At 46.4% G+C, this 27450-nt stretch overlaps 1 protein-coding gene across 1 annotated transcript in view; it reads left to right on the top strand.

The window, feature by feature from the left end:
* The window catches only part of AGFG2 (ArfGAP with FG repeats 2), a 567631-nt gene that overhangs the window by 214575 nt on the left and 325606 nt on the right, over positions 1 to 27450 (top strand). Inside the window, exons 4-5 of the mRNA XM_085639598.1 lie at positions 6403 to 6553; positions 23090 to 23264. Coding sequence (XP_085495724.1) covers positions 6403 to 6553; positions 23090 to 23264 — 326 coding nt within the window. The remainder of the gene's footprint in view (positions 1 to 6402; positions 6554 to 23089; positions 23265 to 27450) is intronic.

The following is a 27450-nucleotide window of genomic DNA, read 5'->3' as shown; positions in this document are numbered from 1 at the left end:
CCATTCCCTTCCTTGCACTCGGGCCCATGACACTGGCTGCGCTCCAGCTTGGACCCTTCTCATGGGTGGCGCAGGTTGGACGGGTAGTCGTTTTGGCTTGGCTTTCTGTGTGATTCTCTCCCGCTCCTCTTCTGCCCTGTGTTAACAAACCCAGTCTATGGAATAACCTTGCTGGGAAAGGTTATTCACCTGCAGACCTGAGGTAAACCGTGAGGTCTTATTTGGGTGAAAACTACCGATGTCCCCCCCCCCCTCTTTCATGTCCAGAAGCAAGAGTCAAGTGGGTCCTGGATCCGGAGCGGATGCTACTGTTTGTAAGTTCGGTCGCCGTGCTGCCTGCACTCGCAGGCCCTGTCAAGTTACAGACCCCAGCCCATGCCAGGGTCAGAGTGCATGGTTCCCTCCAGCGAGCGAGCGAGCGCTGCCATCAAAAGGGACCGATGCGGGCATCTCAGGACCAGAGCGGTTCAAACTCCGCTGCAAGTGGTACCCTCCGCCCCTCGCACCCCTCGGATGCTGTACCTCTGCCCGGCAGCTGATCTCACGCGAGGCGCCTCTAGTCTTTGCTGCTCCGCCGGTTTACACTGTGTGAAGGAGGCGCTCCAGCAAGGGCCGAGCAGCGGCTGTGCACGCCTGCGTCTCAGCTGCAGCCTGTTTTAACCCTTTCTTAAAAGTTCAGGCTGAACTGGACGCTGATTTCCCCACCCGTAGTTGATTATTTTCTGAATAAGAAAAGCTTTTTCCATCGTCGTGGTTTTATCTCGCATATCAGAAAAAGCGCTGACAAAAGAAAAAGCAAAAATAATTGCATTTTTCTCACTAAGTCCGAATAAAATGGAAGCTTCGCCCAGTATTCTGAATATTGATTCACAAGACCATCAGAGTGCCCTGCGCTTTATTAACCCCGGCAATAGTGTAATATTTTCTTACGATCATATGTCCAATAAAGTCCCTGTTTTAGGGATATTAAGACAAAAAACCATTCAGAGAGATTGAGACTATACTGCGCACTTGTGAAACCAAACCGCTCTGAAGCTCAGAGTGACGCATGAATGATGTACAAGAGGCAGAGGTGTCTGAGTGAGCGCTTGGTTTGGCTGGAGAGTGTCAGAGGCTGCGGCGTTCTTCACCTTGGCCAACATCAGAGGATTGAGTTATCTGTGGAGGAGCGCGGCCACGCCTCATCCAGGGGGCCTCAGCCGCTGCCCCGGGGAACACTTTCATTTCCGCCTCCCACCTTCAGGCTGATCTGCCAACTGCTAGAACTCACCCATGTTTTTATTTATGAAATCCTAGACGTCCTCACAGAGACACCCATCCAGCATGCCGGCAGCCTCTTGGACGGGAACACTACAGAGAACACGCACTCTAGAGTCCCCGGACTCAAGCATGCTGAACAGAAAGCAGCCTGTCACGGACCTCACCCCCCCCACCCCCCCCCACCCCATTCATCACCCCCCCCACCCCAAGCACAAGCGGACCGGTGGCACTGTTTGCCATCCATGAAATCTGCCAGCACACTCCCGCCAGCATCGGCGCGAACCAAAGCCGGCTCAGCAGCTTTACTTCTTCGAACTTAACCCCTTGACCGACTGGCACTTGACTTGGCGCCCTTCCCACGACCCTTAGACCCACGGCCAATCCAGATGGATAGCGCGCCTCATGTAACACTCTTAAAACCAATATCGAGCAGTTCCATTGAAATTATAAACCCTAACATTAAAATCATCCTTTCTACGCTCAAAAATACATTCCCATAAGAGTGAAACATGGCACAGAACTGAATATCAGGAAAATCAAACCGAATTATAAAGCAGTAGAAAGCCATGGATGAGCAGGTAGAAACTTGATCGAGGCAATTACAATTGCCTCCTACACATGTAAGATCACACAGTTATCCAAAGAGCGAACTCCTCTATATAATACCAACCCCTGCCGTATTCATAGGTATTGCATTCAACAAACCTATGCAGTGCCATCAGCACGCTCTTCATAAAGAGTTAAAATCATGCAGCGCGTTGACATCCCCATAATACCACCGTCCTGCTCCCCACTGCGCCAGCGTTATGATGACCCCAGTTCAATGACCAGCAGCCCGCCATTACTTCTTTCAAGGCTTCACCTGTGAAGAAGGCGTCGTCCTTTGGATCATCCTTTTCATTTAAACATATTGTTATTGAGCTTGTAGAAAGCAGTATCACAACAAGTCATCATTAGTACAGATCAGGAGAAAACAAACAGTATTCTGCCTCCCAGTCCTCCCTCCAGCCACTGAACGCCAGGGGTGATAGATCAGGGAATGGTGGTTGTGTTTGCGACTGCAATGGGGGCAGCACAGGCTACCTCTGTAGACAGTGCACTTGCCCTTTACTCTCTCCAATTTTCTGAGGCAGCCCCAGCTTTCGTAAACCATTTTCTTGGCTACCATGCACCAATCCATGTGCCTTTTTCAGTGCATTAGAAGTGGTGCGGTCGTTGCCCCCCAGAGACATGCTATGTTGAGTTTGGCAATCGTATGCCCAGGGTCATCTAGGTCTGCACCATACGATTTAGGTCAGTTGCATCCCACACATTAAGAACACACAATTTGGCAGAGGCCCACATGTCATTGTTACATACGTCATTTATGCATGCCACCACTGACACCCAGTAGGCCTGTATCTATGGACAAACCCAAATTATGAGGAAGAAGGTCCCTTCTCGGCCATGCTACCTTCGACAGCCAGGATCAGGGACACTTCCTATTTTGACCAGTGTGCCGCAAGAGAGATGAGATCTATGGAGTATTTTAAGCTGTACCAGCCGAACCCCGCCCTGATGGCCACCCCCTGGGGGATGCCAAGGTCTCTGGCGAATCATCATCTGCTAAGCCTCCCAAGTCGTAATCAAAGTGGTCGCACACGCAAAGTAGTTTACCCGGTGAGTTATTAATCAACTTCTTCTATGTAAGGGAGATTGCTTTACGGGTCATGTGTCGTGGAGTAATCTATACTCAAGGGTTGACTATTCAGGAAGGTCCGCCCCTCGGGGCATCGCCACTTGGAGAGCATGGTGAATCTGCAGGTACTGGAAGTTCGCCGAGGTTTCCAGCTTGTAGTCTGTCTGGAGATCAGAGAAAGGGACCATCCCACCATGGGCGTTTGGATCATCCTTAAAGCCCTCACATTACTTCTTAATATAAATGTCCTTTTCTCTGATCAGGAGACCCTTCTCTCCTTGGTAACTCAGTGTAGTCCCTTTGAAGCTAAAGGGTCCCCTATCTGAACTGTTGCTCATGGAATTTTGTAGCACATCTCCTGTAAAGCTGCCTTCCTCAGAGCGACTAAAGCTGCATGCTCATTTAATGAGATCCAAGCTACATGCTATCATGATCCCTACACTGAGTCCCATAAGAATAAGATGGTCATAAGTTAGCATCTAGGTTTCCTTTCCAAGGTTGTGGAGTACTTCCATGTTAACCAATCCATGTCGCTTTCCATTATATTCAACCCCTTCCTCTCTGGCATAAAGGTCTCTGCATATGCTAGACATTGACAGGATACTGATTCGAGTTCTTAGAACCAAGCTTTTGCTTGTAAACTATATGACCTGTTTTTACAAGTTCATTCTCTTTCAAACGGTCTTTTTCCAGATGGGTTGTGGTCCTTGCCAGGTAGACCGAAGTCTCCTTCCACAGGAGGTAAATTAAAGCTGCCACTACTATGGAGCGTTGTGATCCTGCTCCCTGCAGTCATGCAGTGCAAGGGGCATATAATCAAAGTGGTGAATCCCAACCAGGAGGTCGAAGCACAATCCAGGTGGTCATTCTGTCTAGATACTATTGGAACAATAATGGCCATATTGCACTGTCCGGGCGCGGGTGTAAAGTGTGACACACTTTATGTCCCTGAAGATGTCTCAACAAGTAGTCATTGTCCTGTAATACTTGTTTAATCTGGGATCCATGTCATTGTTGGTGTAAGTGGCCCATTTAATCTTGTTCCTAGTGATCTTGGATGCACAGTTTTGTTGGGTTGCTTGTCACTCTACAAGATCTTCCCTAATTGTTGTGCTTTCTGAAGTTGCTCAATTCCCTTCCCTCAACTACATAGGCTTGAGGTAGGACGTTGGGCTGATTATCTGAAATGTATGGCATCCTAAGGGTTTGCCTCTGCTGCATCTTTTTCTTTACTCTGACGTGTGTTAAAAGGTGGTTCTGACACCATGGGCCGCCCGGATTTTTCGCTTTTTGAGCACCTTATTGTTGAGCTTTTACTGTTGGGGAGCCTCATAAGTTGGGACTCACCCACAGTGAACTCAGTATGGAAGAGACATGCCAGGGAAAGTCAGTGTGTTTTACTGTGTTTTCACTTCCTTATTCCCCTATGGGAATGTGGAGCCAGGGGCTAGATTAACTTCAATTAGGCCTACAGATTCCAGACACGCACTTAAGTCCAATGTAGCAAATGTGAAAAGAAGTATTCTGCAGAGTCCAAAGTCATATTTGTACTGCTTTTGGGTCATCCAGAACTGTCATATTTCTCTGAGCCAGCCATGACCAGACCCAGGCTGAGGGCTGACCTCAGCTGGATGGATTGATAACCTTTCTTCCACAAGTGAGGGCCTCCTCTCCACGAAGAGAAGATGGGTGGGGCTACAGGCCAATCCATCAACCGCTGTCGCTGGGTGCCAGGCACCAGGCTGCACCAAGGAGGGAAGGCAGCTTGGGGGGAAGGTGCTTCTGAGACATGTGGCAGAAACCCTAGACGACGCCATTTTGAACAAGCTCCGAGGATGGACAAGAAGGAGGAAGCAGGGGCATGGACGTGATATGTCGCTGTTTGATAGGACCAACATAGACTTCCTGCCAGCCCCCTACTCAACTTTTAAAAAGTGCTTGCACAGGAAGAGACGGTCTCTCTGGGGTGTGGTCTGCTGAGGGTGAAGGTGCTGGAGCCTGACGCAATGGGCAGTTGGAAGGAGAGACCCCCTGACTGCCCCCAGGACCCTATCAGCACCAGAAGAAGAGCCCAGGACTGGTGTACAGAAGCAGGGGCCTCTGCGCAGGGAGAAGAGAGGCCCAGAAGGAGAGCCTGGTGAAAGGCTGGTGCAGGGAGCCAGTGAAGACAGCACCCTGCTGAATCAGAGACCCTGAGGGTAGAGGAGAGTGTTCCCAGTGGCTGGGGCTGGTAAAGAGGAGCATGAAGCGCCCCATAATGCCTTGCCAGGCATTTGGAAATCTGCCGTTTAGGTCCTTTGTGGCCCCCAGAGGAGGGGGGTCACCCTCACTTGTGAAAAGGTGTTGAGGGAGCTGCTGGAGGAGCGCCGTCAACATGTGTAAGGTGATGTTAAGCTAAATGGAGTTATGTTGCTGGACCTTCCTGCTAGGGGGTCTGGCTATATTTACGTAATCCCATGCTTTTACCTGTGATTCCTTTTAAAGTGAAGAGGCACACTGCAGGAGAAGTGTAGTTGCCAGGAGTACTTCTTTTGAAGGGACTGTAAGTCACATGTGTAAGGAGATGTCATAAGCCAAGTGGGGCTATGTTGCCAGACAGTCCTGCTAGGGTGTCTGGCTGTATATGCGCAATCCTGTGATTTCATTTGTGATGCCCTTAGGGGCTGTAATTGCAATGCATTCAAATGATCAACCAAGGTGATGAGTACTGTCATTCTAAAGTGTGCGTAAACATGGATTCTTGCTGCTGCGCTTAGGTGAAGACCCCAGACTGCTAGCCCTTAAGATCTAGAGGTGCATACTTTATGGTCAGTAGGAGATGCTCAGTCAGGGTCATGTGTCACCAAGGCAGGTTTACCCCTTTTTAATGCTTGTTTAGGTAATGGGGTGGGTCGCCACTGGGATGGTGCCAGTGCGCAGGGCCCTCGCTCCAGGTTATGTTCAACTAACTGCATTGGGGGCAAGTTGATGTGAATACATGGGAATGGTGGTACTAGACCCCCCCCCCCCCGGCGGGAGGGGTGGAGATGTTATGCAATGTCACAAAGTAATTCCAACAGCTTATGTATATTTGTAAATTGGTGCATAGTATTAAGTGGTGTGTGTGTTTAATAAATGTACTCTTACTTTTATAAAGCAAAGTAAAAACTGGACAATCAATTATTGAGTGTTATTTTTGTGCACCTGCAAATGGCGATTACTAGCCCACACCACCTCCCTTGAGTAAGCCTCAGACTGCTCTGCAACGCTACCCTCTGAGAGTCAGGCGCTACAATTGGGTGTTTGGTTCCCAGTGAAGGACAAATGTAGTCATGTTATTTGTGCAGGCCTCACAGATGCTGCCTCGTTTTCCAACAATGTGTAAAACAGAATTAGGAATTAAAACAAATATTTGCTGGAAATACTTTCAATTGAATTTGTTTTCAAGTGGTGACTAAACCAATCTAATGTTCTCTGCCTTACAGGTATGTACCGCCAGATCAGGTAAAGACTGCCCCTGCCAGGAGTTCATCCAATATTAGTAACCAAAGCGTGCCGGCTGAAGTGAAGCCCCTTCGGACTTTACTAGGGGACTCTGTGCCTGCACTAACTGTCGGAGGACCTGCTCAGAATCAGGTAATGAGGCTGGCTTTGGTATGGAATTCCTGTCTTATCAATCCGTTATTTCAGGTTGTCATTGTTTGAAATTGATTTTTAGGCTTGGAAGAGTGAATTGATGGAGGAAACTATATGAATAATGAATAATTGGTTCATTTAACTTTTAGAAGCCGATGTTCACTAGGAATACTTTGCGAAATGTTTAGTCTTGACTGGTTGCATATTTGTAGTTGTAGTACTACTCTTTGCATTTGAGTTTGTGCATGGCCTTAATATTGTGGCATGTGGGGATTTTAACGCTGTTAAACATCAATAGACAATATATAGACCCCTTTATTGATTGTGTGCCAACATCCTCTTTTTCCTGGCCCAGTCTCGGGGATAGGGGGGGGCAGGTTGGGGGGGGGGTGGATGAGAGAGAAACTTGTGATCTGTCAGTACCTCAGTGAGGAGAAGGATAATACAGCAGTTCTTGAGGCCTGTGTGCATATCTGCACACAAGTACGAATTATGCTCCTGCAACCTCTGTCATTTTGATAACCCTACTATCAGGTAGTTGGTTGCAGCCTGCTCTCAAGCGAATCATACCCTGAGGCAAACATTGGGACATAATCCCAGGGAAACAGAGGAAGTAAGGAGGTGCAGGGCCCTCCACAACAGAACCTTCCTATTGAGAAAGTGGGAGATAAGGGCCACCAATCTCTCTGCCTTAATGGCATCCAGTAAGATTAAAGGATCCAAATGTTTCTGGCATACAGTCAACCGCATTAGGAAGGACAATGTTAGCAATAATCCCCTTAGCGCACATATTTCTGCTGACCTTTAGGTATCCCATTTTTCCAAAGTTTACTACGGTTCCTGCAGTAGCATCAACCCTGTTGAAGCCCAGTTTGTAGGAGATACTTCCATTGCCAACCTCATATTTGACCTGGAACAAGTTACCATCGCTTTTACCTACAGTACTCCGTGCCCCGATGGGGGCCCTATCGACCCACTCGGGTGCAACTATGACTTTTGAGCTCGAAGTGCTTGAAAATGTTTACAATTGAATGAAAGTTACCTGAGCTGCCGCTATTATCGTGCCAATTTTAAAAAAAGGAGCGCACACTGATCCTTGCTGCTAGCGACCTATATCACTCATTGACTCCTATACCAAACTCCTGGGGAGTGAGATCTTTAATCAGATTAGATCTTGGGTGAATGCTAATAAGATCTTAAGCCTTCTGCCAATATGGCTTCAGGGAGGGTTTTGGAACTGCAGAGTAGTGTCTAAACCTACTTATTATAAGAAAATATGTGACTGCCAGTCCCTGCCCATTGTAGCTTGACTTTATTGACCTGCCTGGCGCATTGGATTGCATGAACATGTCTAAGCTATGGCCTGAGCTGCTTGACCTGGGCCAAAAATGCCACTTTAGTTAATTTTCTGCCCTTTTTCAATCTCCATTTAGTTGCAAGAGTTAGATACGGTAACAATTGGAGTGCACTGAGCCGTTGGGCCTCTACAGAGGGGTACGGCAGGGGTGCATCCTGGCACCCATTTTATTCATTCTCTACATCAACAATCAGAATGACCACTTGAAAGAAAGGTGGACAAGATGTTCCACGGATTGGTAAGCAGCAGGTACCTGCTTTACTTTATGCCAACCATGCTGTCTTTCTAGCCCACGTACCCAGAAGCCTTTCACACCCAATATTGTTCTTCTCTTTTATGACATCTTTTGACATCAGCATTAGCTATTCTAAGTCCCATGTGATGATGTGTGGCACTAAGAGTGGTATCATGTGACCTATCCACATTAACCCCGACACATTGTTAGCAGTATATAGCTTTCCGTATTTGGGAATTTTCTTTGACAGTAAGGGCTCTTGGTCCTTCAATATAGCTAGGTGCCTCATGTTAATGCCGTCTGTGGGTGCTCTTTTTAAACTAGTTCCTAAGGTTGGGGCTCAACCTATAGCACCATTTCTCTAAATCTATAGCACACAATTTGCTACTTAACGGCATAGGCGTTTGGAGATATGCACATGTTCCTAGCCTGCAAATTGATGAGAACCGCTTTTGCCGTAGATTGTTGTCGCAGCCTCATGGTTGCCCACACTTTGCGTGCCACGAGGAATTGGGCCTCACATACATTATGGTTACATTAAACTTGCTCCACTGCGTTTATGGATCACGGTTTGGAACAACGACAACACATTGTTTAATCAGCAAGTGATTATGAACTTCCTAAAGTACGATCAGGGAATGAATATTCCATTGCTGCCTTTCATTAAAGAAAGCTTTGTCTTTGGGTAGACCTTCCCTGTTCGCTAACCCTATCAGCAGGAGCAAGTCTGGTCAGAGCTGGCAGAAACATGCTTTTTATGTGGACAAGCGGTTGAAGAGGGATGTAGCCAAAGTCGAGAAGCCTATCAACAGACCGTTCCTCGCGTTACAAAGTAGCACTGGTATTGAGCCCCAGCTGCAGCTTGCAGTCAGTCATTTGGACAGGGCTCTGTTTAGGATCATACGAAGCATAATCTGCAGTTTGCTTTGCTTCCCCTTGGGACAGTATGGGGCATGTGTTTCCCTGTTTGCCAGTGCGCCGATGCTTCTGCCCAGTCATTACTTCATTTGATCTTTTTTTTTTAATGTAAATATTCTAGATCTAGCTGTTTTTTTATTACCTGCTAGAAACATTCTTGTGCTAGTTAGGTGCAGGATTCAACCATCTCTGTCGATTATTCCTCTTGCTGCTTGTGCTGGAGGTATTCCATCTCTGACTTTTGAGTTGGCATGGCACTTGCTTGTGCCTACTCTCAGTTTGTAAACATGTAGCTGGTCCTGTGGACTGGATCTAGCTTCCAAAGCATGATCACACACAAATCATGTTCTTTGCTTCAAGTAAAGAGGCCATACGCACTTCTGCCCTTGTTTTGTTTCTTTGTCATGTGGTCTGTCTGCCTCAGGATGCTCCTCTGCCACATTCGAAAAAACTAGGGTTTTAGAAGGACACAACCCAGAATGCAGTCTTAGAACCCATCCCCCATAGGATAGACCATGGCTGCAATTCCTTAACATGGGTGAATTCTATGAATCGCACAGTTGACCTCTTTCGATGATTCACTTGCATCCTTGTTTCTCATTGAGGTGCATTCTCTAGGTTGATTAGTGTTCAGTATACCAAACTTTGTCAGTATATCACCTTTGCCATTTGTTTCTGTCGTCAAGGTTGAAACAGTATTTGAAATGAAAGCATTATGTTCGAGTCATGTGCTGACACACATGCTTTGCGGAAGTCTGCCGTCTAGTGTGGGGCTTGGATGAATATAAGTAGTTTTTGTTCCAAGAAGTTTTCTTCGAGTCACACCGCTGTGTGACTTTCCTCTTAGTATTACTGCGCGTGACCATCAACGCCATCTGCAGATCGTTTTTTCCCGCCAGCAGGTGTGGATGTAGTATCTTGCGCTCCAGAGCGAGACTCCTTTGGGGGTCCCTTCAGTCTGTTTATATCTCACTCGACGGTATTGTTTCAATCAGTCTACTATTGCGTCCCTTACACTCTCTTCGTAGAGAGTCTTCGGCTCTCGTCCTCGACCCACAGGCCGTGGCCTGCCGGGCATACCTTCAATGTCCAACGCTCTCTGAGAATGACTACCGGAGGAACGCATTCCGGCCCGTTTCTGTTCAAACTGCCACTCCAAGTACCCTCACCCCAACAAACATCCAGGGTGCAACTTATGTCTCTTGCCCGATCATAGAGGGGACAGCTGTGAGACCTGCAAGTCTTTTCGGTCCGAAAAAGACTCTTCGGGATAGACGCGCTAAATGACCGGAAATGCAGCACAGGCCTGCGGACGACAAGAGGAGGAAGAAGCGTCAGCAGCTCAGGAATATTCACTTACCAGCCACAATTCCGATTCCAAGTCTCAATCCGAGGAGGACTCGACTATTCTTCAGCCGGCACAGAAGCAAGGACAGAGAGGACTTCTACCCCTGATCCCAAGCCCGAACCATCGGCTTCCACCGAGAATCCTGCTCCTGGGCCGCGAATGCAAACCAGCGATGGTGCACACTGAAAACATGAATCTGCCCAGAAAGTTGGCCTATAGCAGGGGCCTCCACCTCCTTCACATTTGAGGCCGCAACACCTCGGCCTCAGTCTCCGCACCAAAACAGAGATTTCCTATTCCGGAACAGATTGTTCCTCCACATAAAACAAAGCTTCCACAAACGAAATGCTTCGTTTTCGTTCCGAAATCGCCAATGCTCAAGCAGTTTAATCAAAAGCTCGAGCCTAAACAAAAAAGACTAAAAATTCAGCCTGGAACTAAGAAAATAATTATACAACTACAAAAATACAACACTTTTAAAAAGCAGTTAAGTTTTGAGGAGGCTTTGGACATTCCTGTTCAACCTGTAAAGACGAAAAGAAAGGATGCTGCAAGGAGTCCATTGCACATTCCTATTTTAACTTCACCTGGCCCACAAACCCCACTTCCACCACCTCACACACCACATTTGTCTGAGGCAGGTAACATATCCCCTCAATCAATAGTTGAAGAAGATCAGGACATCCCAGAAGAGAGACAACCAGGGATGCCTGCGATGATGATGATGATGATATTGAGCCTCACGGTGACACTGACCCTGACTTATATCCCACTCACCCATCACCACCCGATGCCTCTGCTTATCAGGACCTAATATCACGTGGAGACACATTCCATCAGGTTCCCCTATACAATAGGAGGGTTTTCTGCTTGAGACTTTGTCTAATGCACAGAGAGGGGCACAATATTTACCATTACTCAAAGGTTTGACAGGTCATTCAGACGTCATTTTTAAAGACCCAGTCAAAGCGAGGATAATTGCACCACACATTGACAAGAAGTACAAAGCAGCACCATCAGACCTCATTTTTATTTGAGGTCAACTAACCCCGGACTCTCGAGTAGTGTCTAACACAAGAAAAAGAGAACTCCCAAACAACTTGAGATGAACCACCTCCAGAGAAAGTCCAAGCTAATAGATGCCTCTGGTAAATGAGTTGCTGCACATCAGTGGTTTATAGGCAATTGCCAGGCTCTATTAGCAAGGCATGACAGGACCCACTGGGACAAATTGGAGTGGCTTCTCAAACACCTCCCATAAGAATATAGAAAAAGAGACCAAGAAATAGCAAATGAAAGGAAACTTATTACCAACAAGTCTATTAAATGTGTACTGGATGCAGCCAACACTGCTGCCAGGGGCATAAACACCAGTATCCTGTTGCATAGGCATGCATGGTTAAGAGTGTCAGGATTTAAGCCTGAGGTGCAGCAAGCCATACTTAATCTCCCTTTCGATAAAGACCATCTTTTCGGACCTCAAGTGGATACAGCCCTTGAAAAGATGAAGGACACGAAGGTAGCAAACTCAGTGGCAGCTGTACAGACTAGCACATACTATGATATGGCCCAATTACAAACCAGGTGCAAAATCAGATTCCATAGACCTCACTGGATCACCATACAGAAATCAAGGACAAACCTCTACATCAAGAACCTTCTACAGAGGTTCTTATAGATGAAACAGTTTTAAAAGAAGAGGCAGAGGAAACAATACCCGTTCCTCAAATGCCAATAACAAGCAATGGTTTTCTTACCATTTCCCCCAGACCACTTAACACCTGTCGGGCCGTATTCAACAGTTTCTCAACAATTGGAAATTAATCACAACAGATCAATGGGTGTTGGATATTATCCAACATGGTTACTGTCTGGAGCTTATAACAACTCCTTCAAATATTCCACTTCGCAAACACAAACTATCTGTGCAACATCAAATCCTTCTGCAACAAGAGATAACAGCTCTGTTACAAAAGGGAGCAATAGGACCAGTTCAACAACAATTTCAGGGAACAGTAATCTATACACTATACTTCCTTATCCCCCAAAAAGATGGATCCCAGTGCCCATTCTGGATCTCAGGCCATTAAATCATGATATCCTATCGGAACACTTCCATATGGTCACTCTCCAAGAGATCATCCCTTTATTACAAAAAGGGGACTTCGTGGTGGCTTTAGGTCTAAAGGATGCCTACTTCCATATACCAATTTATCCTGCACACAGGAAATACCTCAGATTTCGATTGCTAAGGATAACATCAGTTCAAAGTTCTTCACTTTGGGATTACCACGGCACCAAGAGTATTCACAAAACGTCTAGCAGTAGTAGCAGCACATCTGCACAGACAAAATATTAATGTCTTCCCATATCTAGACAACTGGCTAATCAAAGCAAAGAACTTCAATCTTTGCAAACAAAACACCCAACCCCTAAATGTACTACATCAACTAGGGTTTACCATCAACCTACAAAAGTCTGATCTACAACCAGCCTCTACTCAGTTGTATCTAGGGGCCATGCTCTACACACACTTAGCATTAGTATCACCGATAACAGATGACACGTCATTTTTATGACTCAATCCTGTGACCTCCATGTTGCAAGGAGTCTTCCACAGATGTATTGACCCACTAGCAATCCCCCCTCCCTGGGTAATAATGCAATGGGGAGGGTATTAGCAGTGGCATAGAAACATCAACCACAAATAGGACCCGAAATGATCAAACCAACACAACCACACATCCCTTGACCCCATCGAACACACAATCTGTAGGCTTGACACCGGCCCCCCCGAGTTTGTCCATCATTAGCAGGGAAGCTCCCCAGGGAGTACCAAAAGGCATACACAGGGTGATGGTCCATAGAGAAGCTTCACCCCCCCCCCCCCCCCCCCGCTAGTCGGGGACAACTAGAGAATTGCGTCACGAAGGGGCACTTAAACACGTCGGTAACTCTCAATCTACCCCATGACGCAGCCCCTTATGTGATTATACTTAAAGGAGTCCCAGTGCTGAGACGAGACCAGTTGGAGACCTATGATGAGCTCAAAAACAAAACTATGTTTTGGTTAAATAAGCATAGGCCCCTAGTAGGCATGGAACAAGGGGAAATATTAATGGTTAGAAGGGTGAATTGGGTGGGAACTAGGCCCAAGGATAACATTGGGGATTGTGTGGTTGTGAATTTTTGAAATACGCAGATTGTTGACCAGATATTAGGTGGGGCCCAACCACGGATTTGAGTAACATTTGTTCTATGCCCCTTAGCTTTTTTTTACCCGAAGGGGGCCTACAACGGGGGGCATGCTACGCATGGTCTAAGAGGCAGGGAGTGGAACCTGGTTGGGCACAATCGTAGACCTCTCTCTGTAGTCATGAGGAACCAGGATGGGATTAATCTTCAGAATAGATTTGAACCCCTGACGAATTTAGAAGAACAGGATTGACTAGGGACAGATATAAACCCCAGGCAGAACCAAGATAGGGACAAGAGTCCAGAACAGAATAAGGTACCCCCGATGGAAACATCGAGACATGATTTAAGTCAGAGAGGGGAAGATAAGGGGGTAACTATTGCAGAGAGATTACAACCATCCATTATAGTAGAGATCGAGCTAATGGGGCCTGATAGTGGTGCTTTAGACACCCAATCAAAACACCTACATACTTTAGCCTACCAAAATGAAACTTTTATAATGGAGGGAAATGTGGGTACTCACCCCCCCCCCCCATGGCTGGGGGAGGAAATCCTGTCAAGCAGGACGGATTAAAACTAGTATCCTAGAACGTAGCAGGACTTGCCGCCAAATATGAGGATCAGGAATGGAGGCAATACATCACCAGGTTTCATGTTATATGTCTTCAGGAGACCTGGTTGATTGATTGTAACCGTTTCTCCCTGGAGGGGTTCAAGTGCTTCGCAGTCCCCGCACAAAGGTCAGCTTCAGGGAGAGCCATGGGAGGGTTGATTATATATACGTAGAGCTTCTTATCGAAGGGGTTTGGTCTAACCTAAATTGGGCATCATACAACATGCAGGCTGTAGGTCTCCGCTCAAAAGGGGTAAACATTACCCTAGTTAACTGGTATAATGCGGTGGGAGCAAATGGGAAGGAAAGTATAACAAAAGAATTGGACTCTCGCCTAAATGCCCAACTGTCGGTTGTGAAGTTGGGAGCAGTTCCTTCTGTAGTTCTCGTAGGTGATTTCAATTGTCATCTGTGCGCGAACCTAAAACCACTTACGAAGGACTGGTCACGGTGTACAGTGGAGAAAGGGACACCCTTTTTGCATTCACCGGACGGGGCGCATTTAGATAAGGTGTTGAAAGGCCACAATCTGGTCCATACCATGGACCTGGTAGCAATGGGCAGAGGTGGGGAGCCTAATCCCACCTTTAAGGGTAGAGGATGTCGATCTTATATCGACTACATTATGGTTTCACCCATACTTAAAACCTGGGTCAGTAGGGCAGACATAGAAAGGAGTATTTTCAGCGACCACAACCCTCTGGTGTTAGAGCTAAAAGGACCAATCATTAAATACGTATCACGAGGGGTAGGCGCCGTGGAGACGATATCAATCCAAGGGAGGAGGCTTAGATGGTCTAAAATAGACGGAGATAGCTTTTACAAAAGCTTAATAACCAGAGGGGAAGACTCATTTCATGTATGCCTCGACCCCAACATTGAGGGGGCCGCGGTAGTAACCGCTTTCGAAAAGATGGCGCACCTCATTGATGGATTATTAAAGACCACCAAGACTAGGACATTACCTACCACACCCAGATGGTTTGATAGAGATTGCTCAAAAGCACATAAAGAGCTTAAGTCTAGCCGACAACTTCTGCCCAGGGATAATTTGTACATAGCCCAATGTAGGCTGATATATAAAAAGGCACAAAAAAAACGTAAGACTAGTCTCCAAATGCAAGCCTGGGAGGACTTCAGGGAGGCGGCGGATAGAAGAGACTTGACTGAGCTCTGGAAAATTATAAACACGCCATGTTTTCAGGACTCCAATGCCCCACAGATTTTAAATACTATTTTGCCGGAGCAGTGGCATTCCCATTTCAAAAATCTATATAATCACACTGGTGAAATTAATAACGATGAGGGGCAGAGGTTAAAACTGACTGCAAGGCCTGATATCACCGTGGTAGAAGTGGAGGGGGCCATCCTGGGCCTAACAAAAAATAAGGCGCCTGGCTCGGATGGGATTCCTCCAGACCTTTATCTCGGAAAAGTGGAGTTGTGGGCACCCATTCTTACGAGGGTCCTGAACGCGGCAGTGGTGGCAGGTCTGCCGCGCTCTTGGTCCTCGGCAACAATAGTTCCAATATTTAAAAAAGGAAATAGGGATGACCCACAATGTTATCGCCCGATATCCTTGATCGATGTTACGGAGAAGGTGCTGGGTCGTGTTGTCCTAAATCGTCTAACGGATTCGACAGACACCCACCAGATAATAACGGACACCCAATATGGGTTTAGAGAAGGAAGGTCAACCACGTAGCAGTGCCTGAACCTCTATTTGCTGGTCGCCAAGTACACTATAGCCAGTAAGGAGGCGGTTTATTTGGGGTTCATGGACCTTTCCGCGGCCTTTGATCACGTGAATAGGGAAAAGCTATGGGCCCTGATGACAGGTCTTGGGGCGGACCAGGACCTAGTCAATATTCTCAAGGCACTGCACTGCGTCTGTTCGTTTTAATCAAGACTCCATCATTCCCATGCACTAGTGGAGTGCGGCAGGGCTGCATCCTAGCTCCCTTTTTGTTTTCACTTTACATAAATAACTTGGATAGTGAACTGTGTAAACTCAGAGTGGATTCTCCTCCGGTAGGCACTCGCCCAGTCCCTGTCCTGCTCTATGCGGACGACGCGGTGCTCCTAGCACGGACTCTGCGGGGATTACAGAGGCTGATTGATGGATTTGTAACTTTTATGTCCTCACTTGATCTATCAGCAAACCTAGATAAATCGTATATCATGCTTGCGGGGGCCACACCAGACAACATTTTTTTTATAAGGTAGGAACTCACAAAATTGGTCGGGTCCAGTCCTTTTCCTACCTAGGAGTATTGTTTGACGGGCTTCTAAAGTTTAGACCTTTAGTGGACAAACACTGCTCAAAATTGGTGGCCACATCTGGGGCTATAATGGGTTATGGGAGAAGGCTGGGAAGATGGTCTCCCGAGCAAGTGATGAATTTGTATAGATCAATATGCTGCGCTAAGGCAGTTTATGGGGCTGAAGTTTGGGGCTTTGCGAATATACATCAGGTCCAGATAGAGGAAAATAATTTTTTTAGAAGGATACTGAAAGTCCCGCACAGTACATCAGCCTACATGATACATGAAGAACTGGGAGAACCGTATATTGAAGATCAAATCAAGGTCAGGCCGCTTCTGGCCTGGGTGAGGATTTGGTCTAACCCCGAGGCAGGCCTCAGTAGACAAACTATTATAGATTGTCTGAATCGAGACAAAGGGAGCTCTATCCCATGGTTAAACTATGTAAAGTGTACTTTTGAGGCCATTGGTTGTAAGAACCTCTTCACCGAGCCTGAAGCCCTCATTGCCCAGAATAAAACGTTAGTCAAGAAAAAGTTTGGGAATGGACAACTGCAAGCAGGGCGGCCACTGAGGAGTGTAAATTTACAGTTGTGGCCTATAGATTACTGAAATGGGAGAGTGGAAGGGAGCCTTATCTTTCACTGATTCATAATGCACAAGACAGATTTTATATAACCCGCTTTAGGTTCAACCTCTTGCATCATTTATTATCTGATCCTCTTGGTTTTACCTTAACGGTGGAGCAGAAGGGTACCTGCGGCTGCGACAATAAGTCTCCGCAGGATACCCTTTATTTTGTTTTGTTATGCTCATTTTATACGTTCACCTAGGCGTAAGTTCCTGGTGGGAATTTTGAAAAGAGCTAAGTTTAGACATGCCAAGATTGCCTTATTGTTTTTGCAAAAGGCCAATGATGCATATACCTTGTCCTGTATTATGAGTTTTATTAAGATGGCGGTAAGGATAAGGAACTCGAGAGAGATGGGTTGATTGCAATGCCCTGTATATAGAGATCTGGGAAAATGAAAAGAAATGCCATGATTTGAACTGTCTTTTTAATGTTTTTTAATGCGTTTTAACTGTTTTATGAACTTTTATGGTATCTTTATAAGTGCCGAATAAAGAAATCGATTGATTGACCCACTGAGCTATTTCAGCAGGCAAGTACGGTCACTGTGCGGCGGGAATAAGAGTAAACTATTAGGTCCACGGAATGCTCATTAGACGAGATCTGTACTCTAGGTTAATTGTAAGATTCCCCAACAAGTCCACGAATGGGAGAGTCACCCCAAGGTTCTTCAACCATACCTTCACATGTGGAGGGTTCCAGAAATACACCTGTTAACTACAAAAGAAAATGCAAACTGCCCACACTTCGCAAGCAGGTATCCCCACCATCAATTCAAAGGCAATGCTCGAAGGATGAACTGGTTGGGGATATTTGCATACATTTTTCCACCTCTCCCTCTACTTCCATTAGTGGTCAGAAACTCAGACAAACATCTTTCACTATGATACTAATAGTTCCAACATGGGCTCGACACCTGTGGTTTTCAACGCTCCTGGAACTGTCTCTAGTCCCACATGAGAAGCTTCACCTCAACCCGGTCCTTCGCACACAGAACCACGGAACATTAAGATATCCCAATCCGAAAGAATTGAATCTTGTAATTTGGCTCCTGAAGTCTTAGAATTCAGATACTTAAATTTACCTCAAGAATATATGAACATTATTAAAGAGGCTCGTAAACAAACCACAAGGCAATGTTATGCAGCAAAATGTGAACGATTTATGTTCTGCCACAAACAAGATATCAACCCTCTTCATGCAAAGGAAAAATGTGTTTTGCATTAACAAACTGCAGGGTTGGCGTACACTTCTAATCGATTACATCTTGTAGCTATTGCAGCATATCTGCAAAATAGACAACGCATATCAGTGTTTGAAATTACAGTTATCAAAGCCTTTATGGAGGGACGTAAAAGGATAATTCCTCCTAGACTTCCACCTGCTCCAGCATGGAACCTGAACATTGTCCTAACGACTAATGGGTCCTCCTTATGAACCTCTACACTCTTGTCAATTGATGTTTCTTTCATGGAAACTTGCCTTTTTAATCGCTATTACTTCTCTTAGAAGGGTCATTGAAATGAATGTGTTAACTCTTGAGGAGCTTTTCTTTCAAATGCATCGTGACAAAGTAGTGCTTAGAACTACCCAAAATTCCTACCAAAAGTGGTTTCAAATGTTCAAATTAACTGTTTCTTCCCGCAACCAGACACATTTGCAGAAAGGGCATTACACACTTTAGATGTCAAAAGGGCACTAATGTACTACATGGACAGGACTAAATCATTCAGAAAAACAAAACAATTGTTTGTTGCCTTTGCACCTCCTCGTATGGGAAAGGCAATTTCTAAATCCGGCATTTCAAGGTGGACAGTTGAGTGCATCCAGGCATGCTGTGCAAAAGCCAAACAACTTACCTGTTCCCCCAAAAGCTTACTCCACTAGAAAAATTGAAGCTTTCATAGCTTTCTTAGGGATCATTCCTTTTGCTGAAAAATGTAAAGCATCAACATGGTTTACTCCACACACTTTCACAAAACATTATTGAGTGGATGTATTTGCACGCCAACAAGCCACTGTTGCTCAGGCAGTACTTAAAACTGTTTTTCAAACAACTGCAACCCCCACAAGGTAACCCCTGCCTAGGGAGAGGGTCTGCTTTATAGCTACTGCAAAGCATGTGTATCTACAGCACACATGCCTCGAACGCATTGTTACTTACCCTGTAAGCATCTGTTCTTGGCATGAAGTGCTGTAGATTCACAAGTGCCAACCCTCCTCCCCAATAAAACGTATGTAGGTTGCAGTTCATCCACTTTATTTCATACTAACTCATGGACATCTCATTGCTTACATATACAGCATTCTTACATTCTCACCTACCCACGGCAAAACAATCTGAAGATGGCGTCGATGACCATGCGCAGTATTCCCAAGAGGCGGAGTCACACAGCCCTGTGACTCAAAGAAAACTTCTTGGAACAAAAACAACTTGTAATTATCTGAGCCCAACACTAGATGGCGGACTTATGCAAAGCATTTGAATCTACAGCATTACATGCCAAGAACAGATGCTTACAGGGTCAATAACATAATCCTCCGTCACTGTCAGCATTCATACATGACTTAAACATAGTTATTTGCATTAAAGGCTTAACCTGTTAGTGTGGACATTGTGCTCATATGGATGCTTGATGGCGCAACACACTTTCAGTAGACATCCTGACTTTTGGACTATCAGAAGCACTTAACTCGTAGAAACTGATTTGTCAGTACTTGAGGACGTTTTCAGGATTGAGCAGCTGCCTGGAAATGTGTCCTTTCTTTGCTGTGGTTTTACACTGCATACTAATTCACGCCGTTTTTGTGAATATAGATTATTTTTCTTATTTCAATGGCATGTTAAGATTTGGAGTTTATGGACAATTGATTCAAAACACCTATGTGAATGGGCTATGAATGCACATGCTGTGCACAGCTGCCATCTAGTGGTGGGCTCGGACGCTTACACGTTGTTTTTCTTTTAAGAAGTGTTTCGAGATCCATTTAAGACTCTTTCTGGGTCTGCTCCGTCTTCGGAATGTTTTTCTCCGTGGTTGGGTTGGACGTGCACGTCGTAGCTCGCGGTCGGCACCCCTTCTCGAGACCCGCGTGTCCCAGAGAAGCTGCCGCTGTCATCCATCATGCACCCCCTTGGCGCGGCATGCACAGCAGTCGCCCATGAATTGACTCTACGAGCCCCTGCTCCTTCCATTGGGAACTGGGAATGTTCTGGAACATTCCTCATTGCGAAAGGTGCCCACAGTGCATTGCTAAGTACCCACTCAATGATCAACGCCGTGTCTGTAATTTGTGTCTCTCTCTGGAACACAGTGACCGGGAATGCGCGGTCTGTCGACAGTTCAAATCCAGAGTTTAAGATGCAGCCCAGCGCGCCTGCCCATACCACGGAGACACCGCCGAACAGGAGGCGCCGGAGCGAGAGGAGAGCGGCGCCACGAGACAGGCGAGCAGGAGGGAGGCAGCTCGACAGGTAGTCCCTCTTATGTCGTATCCGAAGACTCCCAACACCGGAGCCAGCAAAGAAGAGGGCAAGCCGTCTATCTCCTTCCTAGGGAGCCCTGGCATCGAGCCAGCGATATCCACGGCCCCAAAAACACCACGGATCGGGAGTACGGCCCCCGCTCCATCCCCGACACTAAAGCACGGCTACAAGACTAGCTGGAGACGCGCCCTCGAGCTGATCGGCCCAGAAGCCCAATCAGAGCCCTACATCTTGGTGCTTTGCGACCTAGTGGGTCTACTTAGGAGCCGAGAAAGGACTAGAGGCCTCTCAGTTATAAACGGGCTCCTAGCCACAAACACAAACATGGCGCCGAGGTACTGAGATCTCAGACTCTGACGCCAGGCCCCCCCGACGCAGTCAGCACTGAAAGTCATCATGGCCTCGAAGCCATCGACATCAAAACAATCAGCGTGAAAAGAACTGTCTCCGAAGAGGCATTTAAAAAGCCCCACGAAGACACGTTGGCGCGAAGTCCAAGGCATCCCCAAAACTCCGCCCGAGGAAGGGGAAGGGCTCTGACCTCGAGAGACTAGAACAGATCCGTGTATTGTGACAGACAACAAGTGACCCCCACGCGGGCAAACTCACGGTTTCAAAACGAGGAGGCAAGAGCTTGAGAAATCTCAAGACCTCCACCGCCAAAGAGGCCTATGGTCAAGAAAGGCACTAGCTCACCACTACCACCACACAGCTCAGCTGCACAGTCTCTTCCATTGCAGTCACCCACACATTCAGCCACTTGGAGTGTAGAGCCATATTCTCCAGAGGATGATTTTAAGGGGCGTTCGGACTACCCACAGAGCCTTAAAAATCTATGGGAAGATCATAATATCGACCCATAGGATGACCCAGATCCTGGGCCAATCCATATTGGGCTAGGATGGGCGCTCGATCCTTTGGCTGTCTAGCGGCCAAGAACTGGAATACACTTCTGCTATGGCTACGCGCAGAAAAATCTGACCCTGCCTTCCGCAGAGGATCGAAAACCTGGCTGTATAAACTTTAGTCCAGCAGTCTCCTCTTGCTGATATGCTTTTAGCGCGGGGACACACGTTTTGGGGTAGCAAGCGCTCTACAAATGAGCTATTATTATTGAACCAGCCCCACCAGACAACGCAACCAGTTAATAATACACTGCCATACAGAGAGCTGCAGCACACCACAAGGTACATACATGTCACACCCGAGGAGGACTTCTTGGTGGAGACTTTAAGAACAGAAAAGTCTGTTCAATATCTACCAATGATGGGTACTGACCCCAAGGGTAGAGAGGAAGTATAAAACCGCTCCTTCAGACCCACTGTGCAACAGGGGCACCCTTCACCAGCTTCTCTATTGATGGCCACTGCACTGGAACGCGCGCCAGCATCTCCTCCTGACAAGTAGAGTGAGAGGAGTAAAGCTGCAGGGATGAGGGTGGCTGTAGTGTAGAGTTGATGATGGCTCTTTGTAGGCTGTGCTGCAGCCAAGAAGGGTAGAGCAGTAACCAAGTTCACAATCGAATGTTGGCTTGCCCTTTGCAAAGATGTGCGACACCTTACCCAGAAAGATCCAGTGGCTTGAATTTCTGCACACTCCACTCTTGCTATGGAGGCCTCGATTGGACTCGCCAGGAGTGTCTAGGAGTCTGGCACTTTGTTCCCTTTCAATTCTTTCATGAAACAGGATTGTCACGTAGCATAGGCACCTAGGGATGGATTATTTGTCAGGGCTAGGTTGCATTACTGCCTTGGATATCTGGCACTACTTAATAGCACCTCCTGGTGAGTATTACTGTGGAACTTGTTCATAAGAGGAGTCGTCTGCTTGTAGAACTATGCATCGGACGAAGGTCACAATGCTTGGATAGTGCGAGGTTAACTAAGATCCCACGTTATGCAAACATAATGCACGCTCTGATTGTCATCCGCAATGCAGTCTTCATTCCTTCTGGCATGCATCAATGAGCCAGGCCACACATTCATATGGTGATGTTGCCACATCTAGGAGAGGGTGAAACTGCTGCAGAATTAAGAGGGTGCCACTTGGAGGCGCCGTAGAACTGTTGCTGGTGGGAAGGTCTTCTGGATCCAGTCTGGTGCCTTAAAGGATGTTCATTAAGATGTAGAATTTGCCGGAAAATGCAGTATCCACCATATTTCATTTTAGTAAGTGGAAGTAACCTTGTATAACAATAATAATAATCTTATCCTTTGATCAAACATCCCTCCAACTTCCCCGTCAGCTCTATTCTGGTTGTATATTGCTTGTACACACTGCAAAACAGAGGTACTACTACCCAAAATGACTATTTAATAAGTCTCAGTATAGCATAAATGCATAGCGTACATTTTGTATGCACTAAGGCCCTAGTGGTAAGTAGACTGTACTTTTTCCAGTGTCTTGCAAAATTATCTTTTGCATCTGTCCTCACAGTCACTACCTTTTTAGGTGGCTTTTCTGTGACATTTCCTCTGTTTTGCAGGTAACGCTGTCTCAAGCACGATTGAGCCAACACAGAGCATCTCAGCATCAACAATCGCAGCTTCAGGGCGTGCAAGCTAAGAAAGGGAGCACGGATCTCTTGGCGGACATCGGTGGGGACCCCTTTGCTGCCCCCCCATCGTCACAAATGTTTGCAGGGTTTCCAGCATTTGGTGGTAAGCAGCTATGTCGCGTGAGAAAATCTCCTCCGCTGAACCCCTCCACCATGAATGTTTGTTCTCACTACAGTTTCAAAGAGGCAGTCCATTATTCCTATTGTTTTGTACTTTCAACCTACTTCCAGTTCGTGCTGGAAACAAGTGTAAAATCCATGGGTGATCCAGGAAAGGTATAGATTTCAGAAAAGTAGACATCATTCTGAATTCGGCAAGGGTTCATATGTTTTGATCCCTCAACTTTCTCCCAAAGAAACTGTTCCTATAAAGAATGTTGAGAACTAGTAGAAAAAAAGAGCCATCTGTAACTTTTAGTCATAAAGGCCAATTTACAAAAGCAATATACCATTATTTTCGATAGACCCTTTTTGTTGTGGGGATGTATAGGGTTTTAGATTCACCAAGAACCTGAGTTACCCAGACCCGACGACTCAGTTGCACCATGCAATGTTTTTTCATTGTGTACTGAATATAGACCAGTTCACGTGGTTTAATATTTAGAATTAAAAATGGCTATCAAGGAAGCCTATGTAGTTCTGAAATGGGCAGAAGATATGGGGTTTAGGAACAGTGGTAATTTCTATGTCTGTGAATTTGTGGGTACCATTACTAGCATGCCTTACATTTGGAAGGCATAAATGCTGTGATATCCAATTGCTGAGAACAAATGTTCTACTATTCTGTGTTACCACATTTCTAAGGATAAAAATGGAACCCCACTTGCGTGGGTAGGCTTAGTGCTCGGGGAGGAAACGGGCCAAAACGCAACATGGACCCATTACATTATTCCACAGCAAAATGACCTTTTTTTGCAATGCAGGTAGCTGTGGATGGGTAGCTGTGGATTTTGGGCCCTTGTTCAGCTCTCAGCTAGGGAAAACTGGCAAACTTGTACATTTTTGAAAACTAGAAGACATCTAGAGGGATCCAGGGTAGCTTGACTTGTGTGGCTCCCACCATCTTTTCTTTTTACCAAGAATCCCTTGCAAACCTCAAAATTTGACTAAAAGCAGTCTTACCCCAAGTCTCCTGATACAAATGCTGCCTCCCTGTGACAGGAAAGAGCCCCAAACACAACACAACACAGGCACATCACATTTTTGCTCTGAAAACCGTTCATTTTTTTTTTTGCAGTGTGGGTTTTTTGCCCTAGCTGAGTCATCACCTAGGGAAACCTACTAAACCTTCATGATCTGATAGACTTCTAGCTGCAGATTCCTTACCTTTTAATTTCCCAGGCATCAGGCTGGATCCGGAAACCTTTGCTGAGCAATACCCCTTGCGCGCTCCGTCTGATGGCTCCATTTGGCTCCATGTGACGGCGTCGTTATGATGCCGCAGTGTCTATATAGGCGTCACCCAGGCGCGCGGATGTCAGTTCTTTTCTTTCCGCGCACTTTAAGTGCCAATCCGGGAAGAGCTACCCCTGTGACATTTTTTGGCAGGCTTTTTCTCGACTTTTGTCGAATTCTGGGATTTTTTCCGACTTGGTGTACGAGGGATGTCTTCGAGGAAGACAGGTTTCAAGCTGTGTGGTGCCCTGTTCCCGCATGATGTTGGTCACCGATCCCCATCGCGTTTGACTCTGGGTCTAAAGCGTGACCAAGACTCAAAGTCGTGCTCGGACTGCCGGGCCATGGCGCCGAAGACCTTGACTTGCATGGCTCCTCACCAAGTCTTTTCACTCAGAGCCCTTGAGAGATTAGCAATAGGTGTAGCTGCTTTATTTGGGACTGTGCTGTGGCGCCAAGTTTAATCCTAAGAATGTGCCCAATGAAGGTTTATTTGGTATCTGACGGTCTTTTCGTTTTTGAAGGCTTTGCACGCCACACAGCCAGATTCCTCGTGGGCTCAAAGAGGACAGAGGTTGCACACTCTATGCTGGTTGGGCTACAGGAAATTGGTGTTACACTTTGGACAAACTGGAAAGGCATATTCTCCATACCGCTTCCCTGACATAGTTCGTTTTATACAAGTCCACGTGATGTAAATCAGTCTTGGTGTGTTCGACATCATAGTAATAATGTCCTGTGTCTTCTGATGGATGTGGGGATCCTCATTGTCCAAATCTGAAAAGAAGCAGTGAGATGTTTGACAATCCTGGAGCAAGAGATGAATCCTTATTAAAAGTCTAGATTTCAGAAGACAGACATCTAAGGGGGAGTCTTTATCCTGTTACTCAAGTGAGTAATGACTAAATACCTCAAGACCAAAGACTACTAAGAAGACAACTTGTCAACATGCATACCCAAAACTAGATTGCAGGAGTAAAGCAGAGCATTTGTACCTACAGCAGCACATGCTACAAACACTGAGTTTAGGACCAATGAGTATTTGTACAACTCTAATAATTGGGGTCACCCATACTATCGTGATTGAGAGGGCATTTTGAAAAATGTTTTTTTTCTTACACACTAGCTTACATTTGGAAGCCAAATATGACTCAAAATTCAATTAATTATAAATGTTCTATTTATCAGTGTTCCTACACCTTCGATAAAAGCAATACCCGACTTGTGTGTGTAGGCCTATTGATAACAACAAGCACGCCTCAAAACAGAGCTTGGAGACGTTAATTTTTCACCTTGAAAATTGACTAATTTTTGCAATGTAAGTAGTAGCTGTGGTAGTTGTGCCATGCTGCCACCCAAGGAAACCTGCTGAATCGAGATGTTTCTGAAAATGTGATACTCGGGGAAAGTCCAGGGTGGTGTGACTTGCATGGATCTCACTACGATTTCTTACCCAGACTGCCCTGCAAACTTCTAGAATGTCTAAAATTACACGTGTTCGAGGCATATGAGCTATAGATCATATACGGTGCACAGATCACCATCTGGTGTTGGGCTCGGAGGTTTGCAGTTTGTTTTTGTTCGAAGAAGTCTTTGTAGTCATGAGATAGATGGCTCCTCCTTGCGATGATAGTGCGCATGGGCATCAACTCCATCCCCAGATTGTTTTTTCTGCCATCAGGTTCGGATGTGATTTCCTGCGCTCCGGGTCGGTATGGTCTTCGAACCCCCTTCGACGCGCAATCCTTTGACGCGCAATCCTTCACCGCTCAATGGTATTGTTCTCGATCTCGTTCCCCTTTCGACGCACCTCCTCCAACTTCAAAAATCTTCGACCGGGAACTTCGACGCAGGCCGTTGGGCCTAGCCGTGCCGACCACGGCAGCCGTTGATTGAACAGACCCCGTTTAAAAACTGCCCCAACTGTGGTGCTAAATTTCCCACACACAGACTTACATGAAGTGTGTAACCTCTGCCTCTCCCCAGAGCATGAGGAGAAACACTGCGAGGCCTGTACTTCGTTCCGGTCGAAGAAAACCATCCGTGATCGTCGGGCTCGACGGCACGAAATAGCCCACAGCAGCAGCTCAATTCCAGACATCTTCAAAGCAGGTTCCACAGTCCATCAAGAACTTCAACCTGCAGAAGAGGATATCTCTGTTTCTGAAGTCGACGACTCAGCGGAAGATGAGCAGACTGTCACCCCGGCTCAGCGGACAGTGAGTACTACTTCCCAGCCTGCCACCAAACCCAAACCTAAGGCTCCGGTAACACCTTTGCCCTCGGGCTCAGGTCAATACCGTGTTCAAACATCTGATGCCCCGCCCTCTGGCTGTGAAACCAAAACCTTTCGACTCGGACTCGAGTCGGCCCCATTCCGGCATCAAACATGCACCTTCTGCACCAAAGCCTAAAACCAAGCTAGTGCCCCACATTTCATTGCTGGCACCGAAGACACCTTTGACTCCGAAAACCCAGACTCCGAAGCCACCAAAAGACAAAGCTTCGTAGCCGAAACAGGACAAACCGAAAGCTTCAGAGCCGAAGCAAGACAAACCAAAAGCTTCGGAGCCGAAGTAAATGTCCGATCCAAAAACTCCCTCACCAGAGATTTCAGAGCTAAAAACACCTACAAAACAGTCACAGCTTAAGCCCGTTAAGGAACACTGTACGGCCAAGCTGCCGGCGCCGAAACAAGACACACAACTCAAAGAATTTTCTCTTCTAGAATCTTCGGATCCAACACAGAAAACACTGCATATTGACCCAGAAACTGGCAAACTTCTCATCAAACTTTCTAAAAAATAGAAATTAGACCTTCCAGAGGATCCTCCCATCCCTCTAAAACCCAAGGACATAGGTACTAACCTTTCTCCCTATTATATATCTCCCTC

This window comes from Triturus cristatus, chromosome 12 (assembly GCF_964204655.1).
Source record: "Triturus cristatus chromosome 12, aTriCri1.1, whole genome shotgun sequence".
NCBI lineage: Eukaryota > Metazoa > Chordata > Amphibia > Caudata > Salamandridae > Triturus > Triturus cristatus.
Note: the sequence above shows the minus strand (reverse complement) of the source record. Positions and strands in the feature narration are given on the sequence as shown.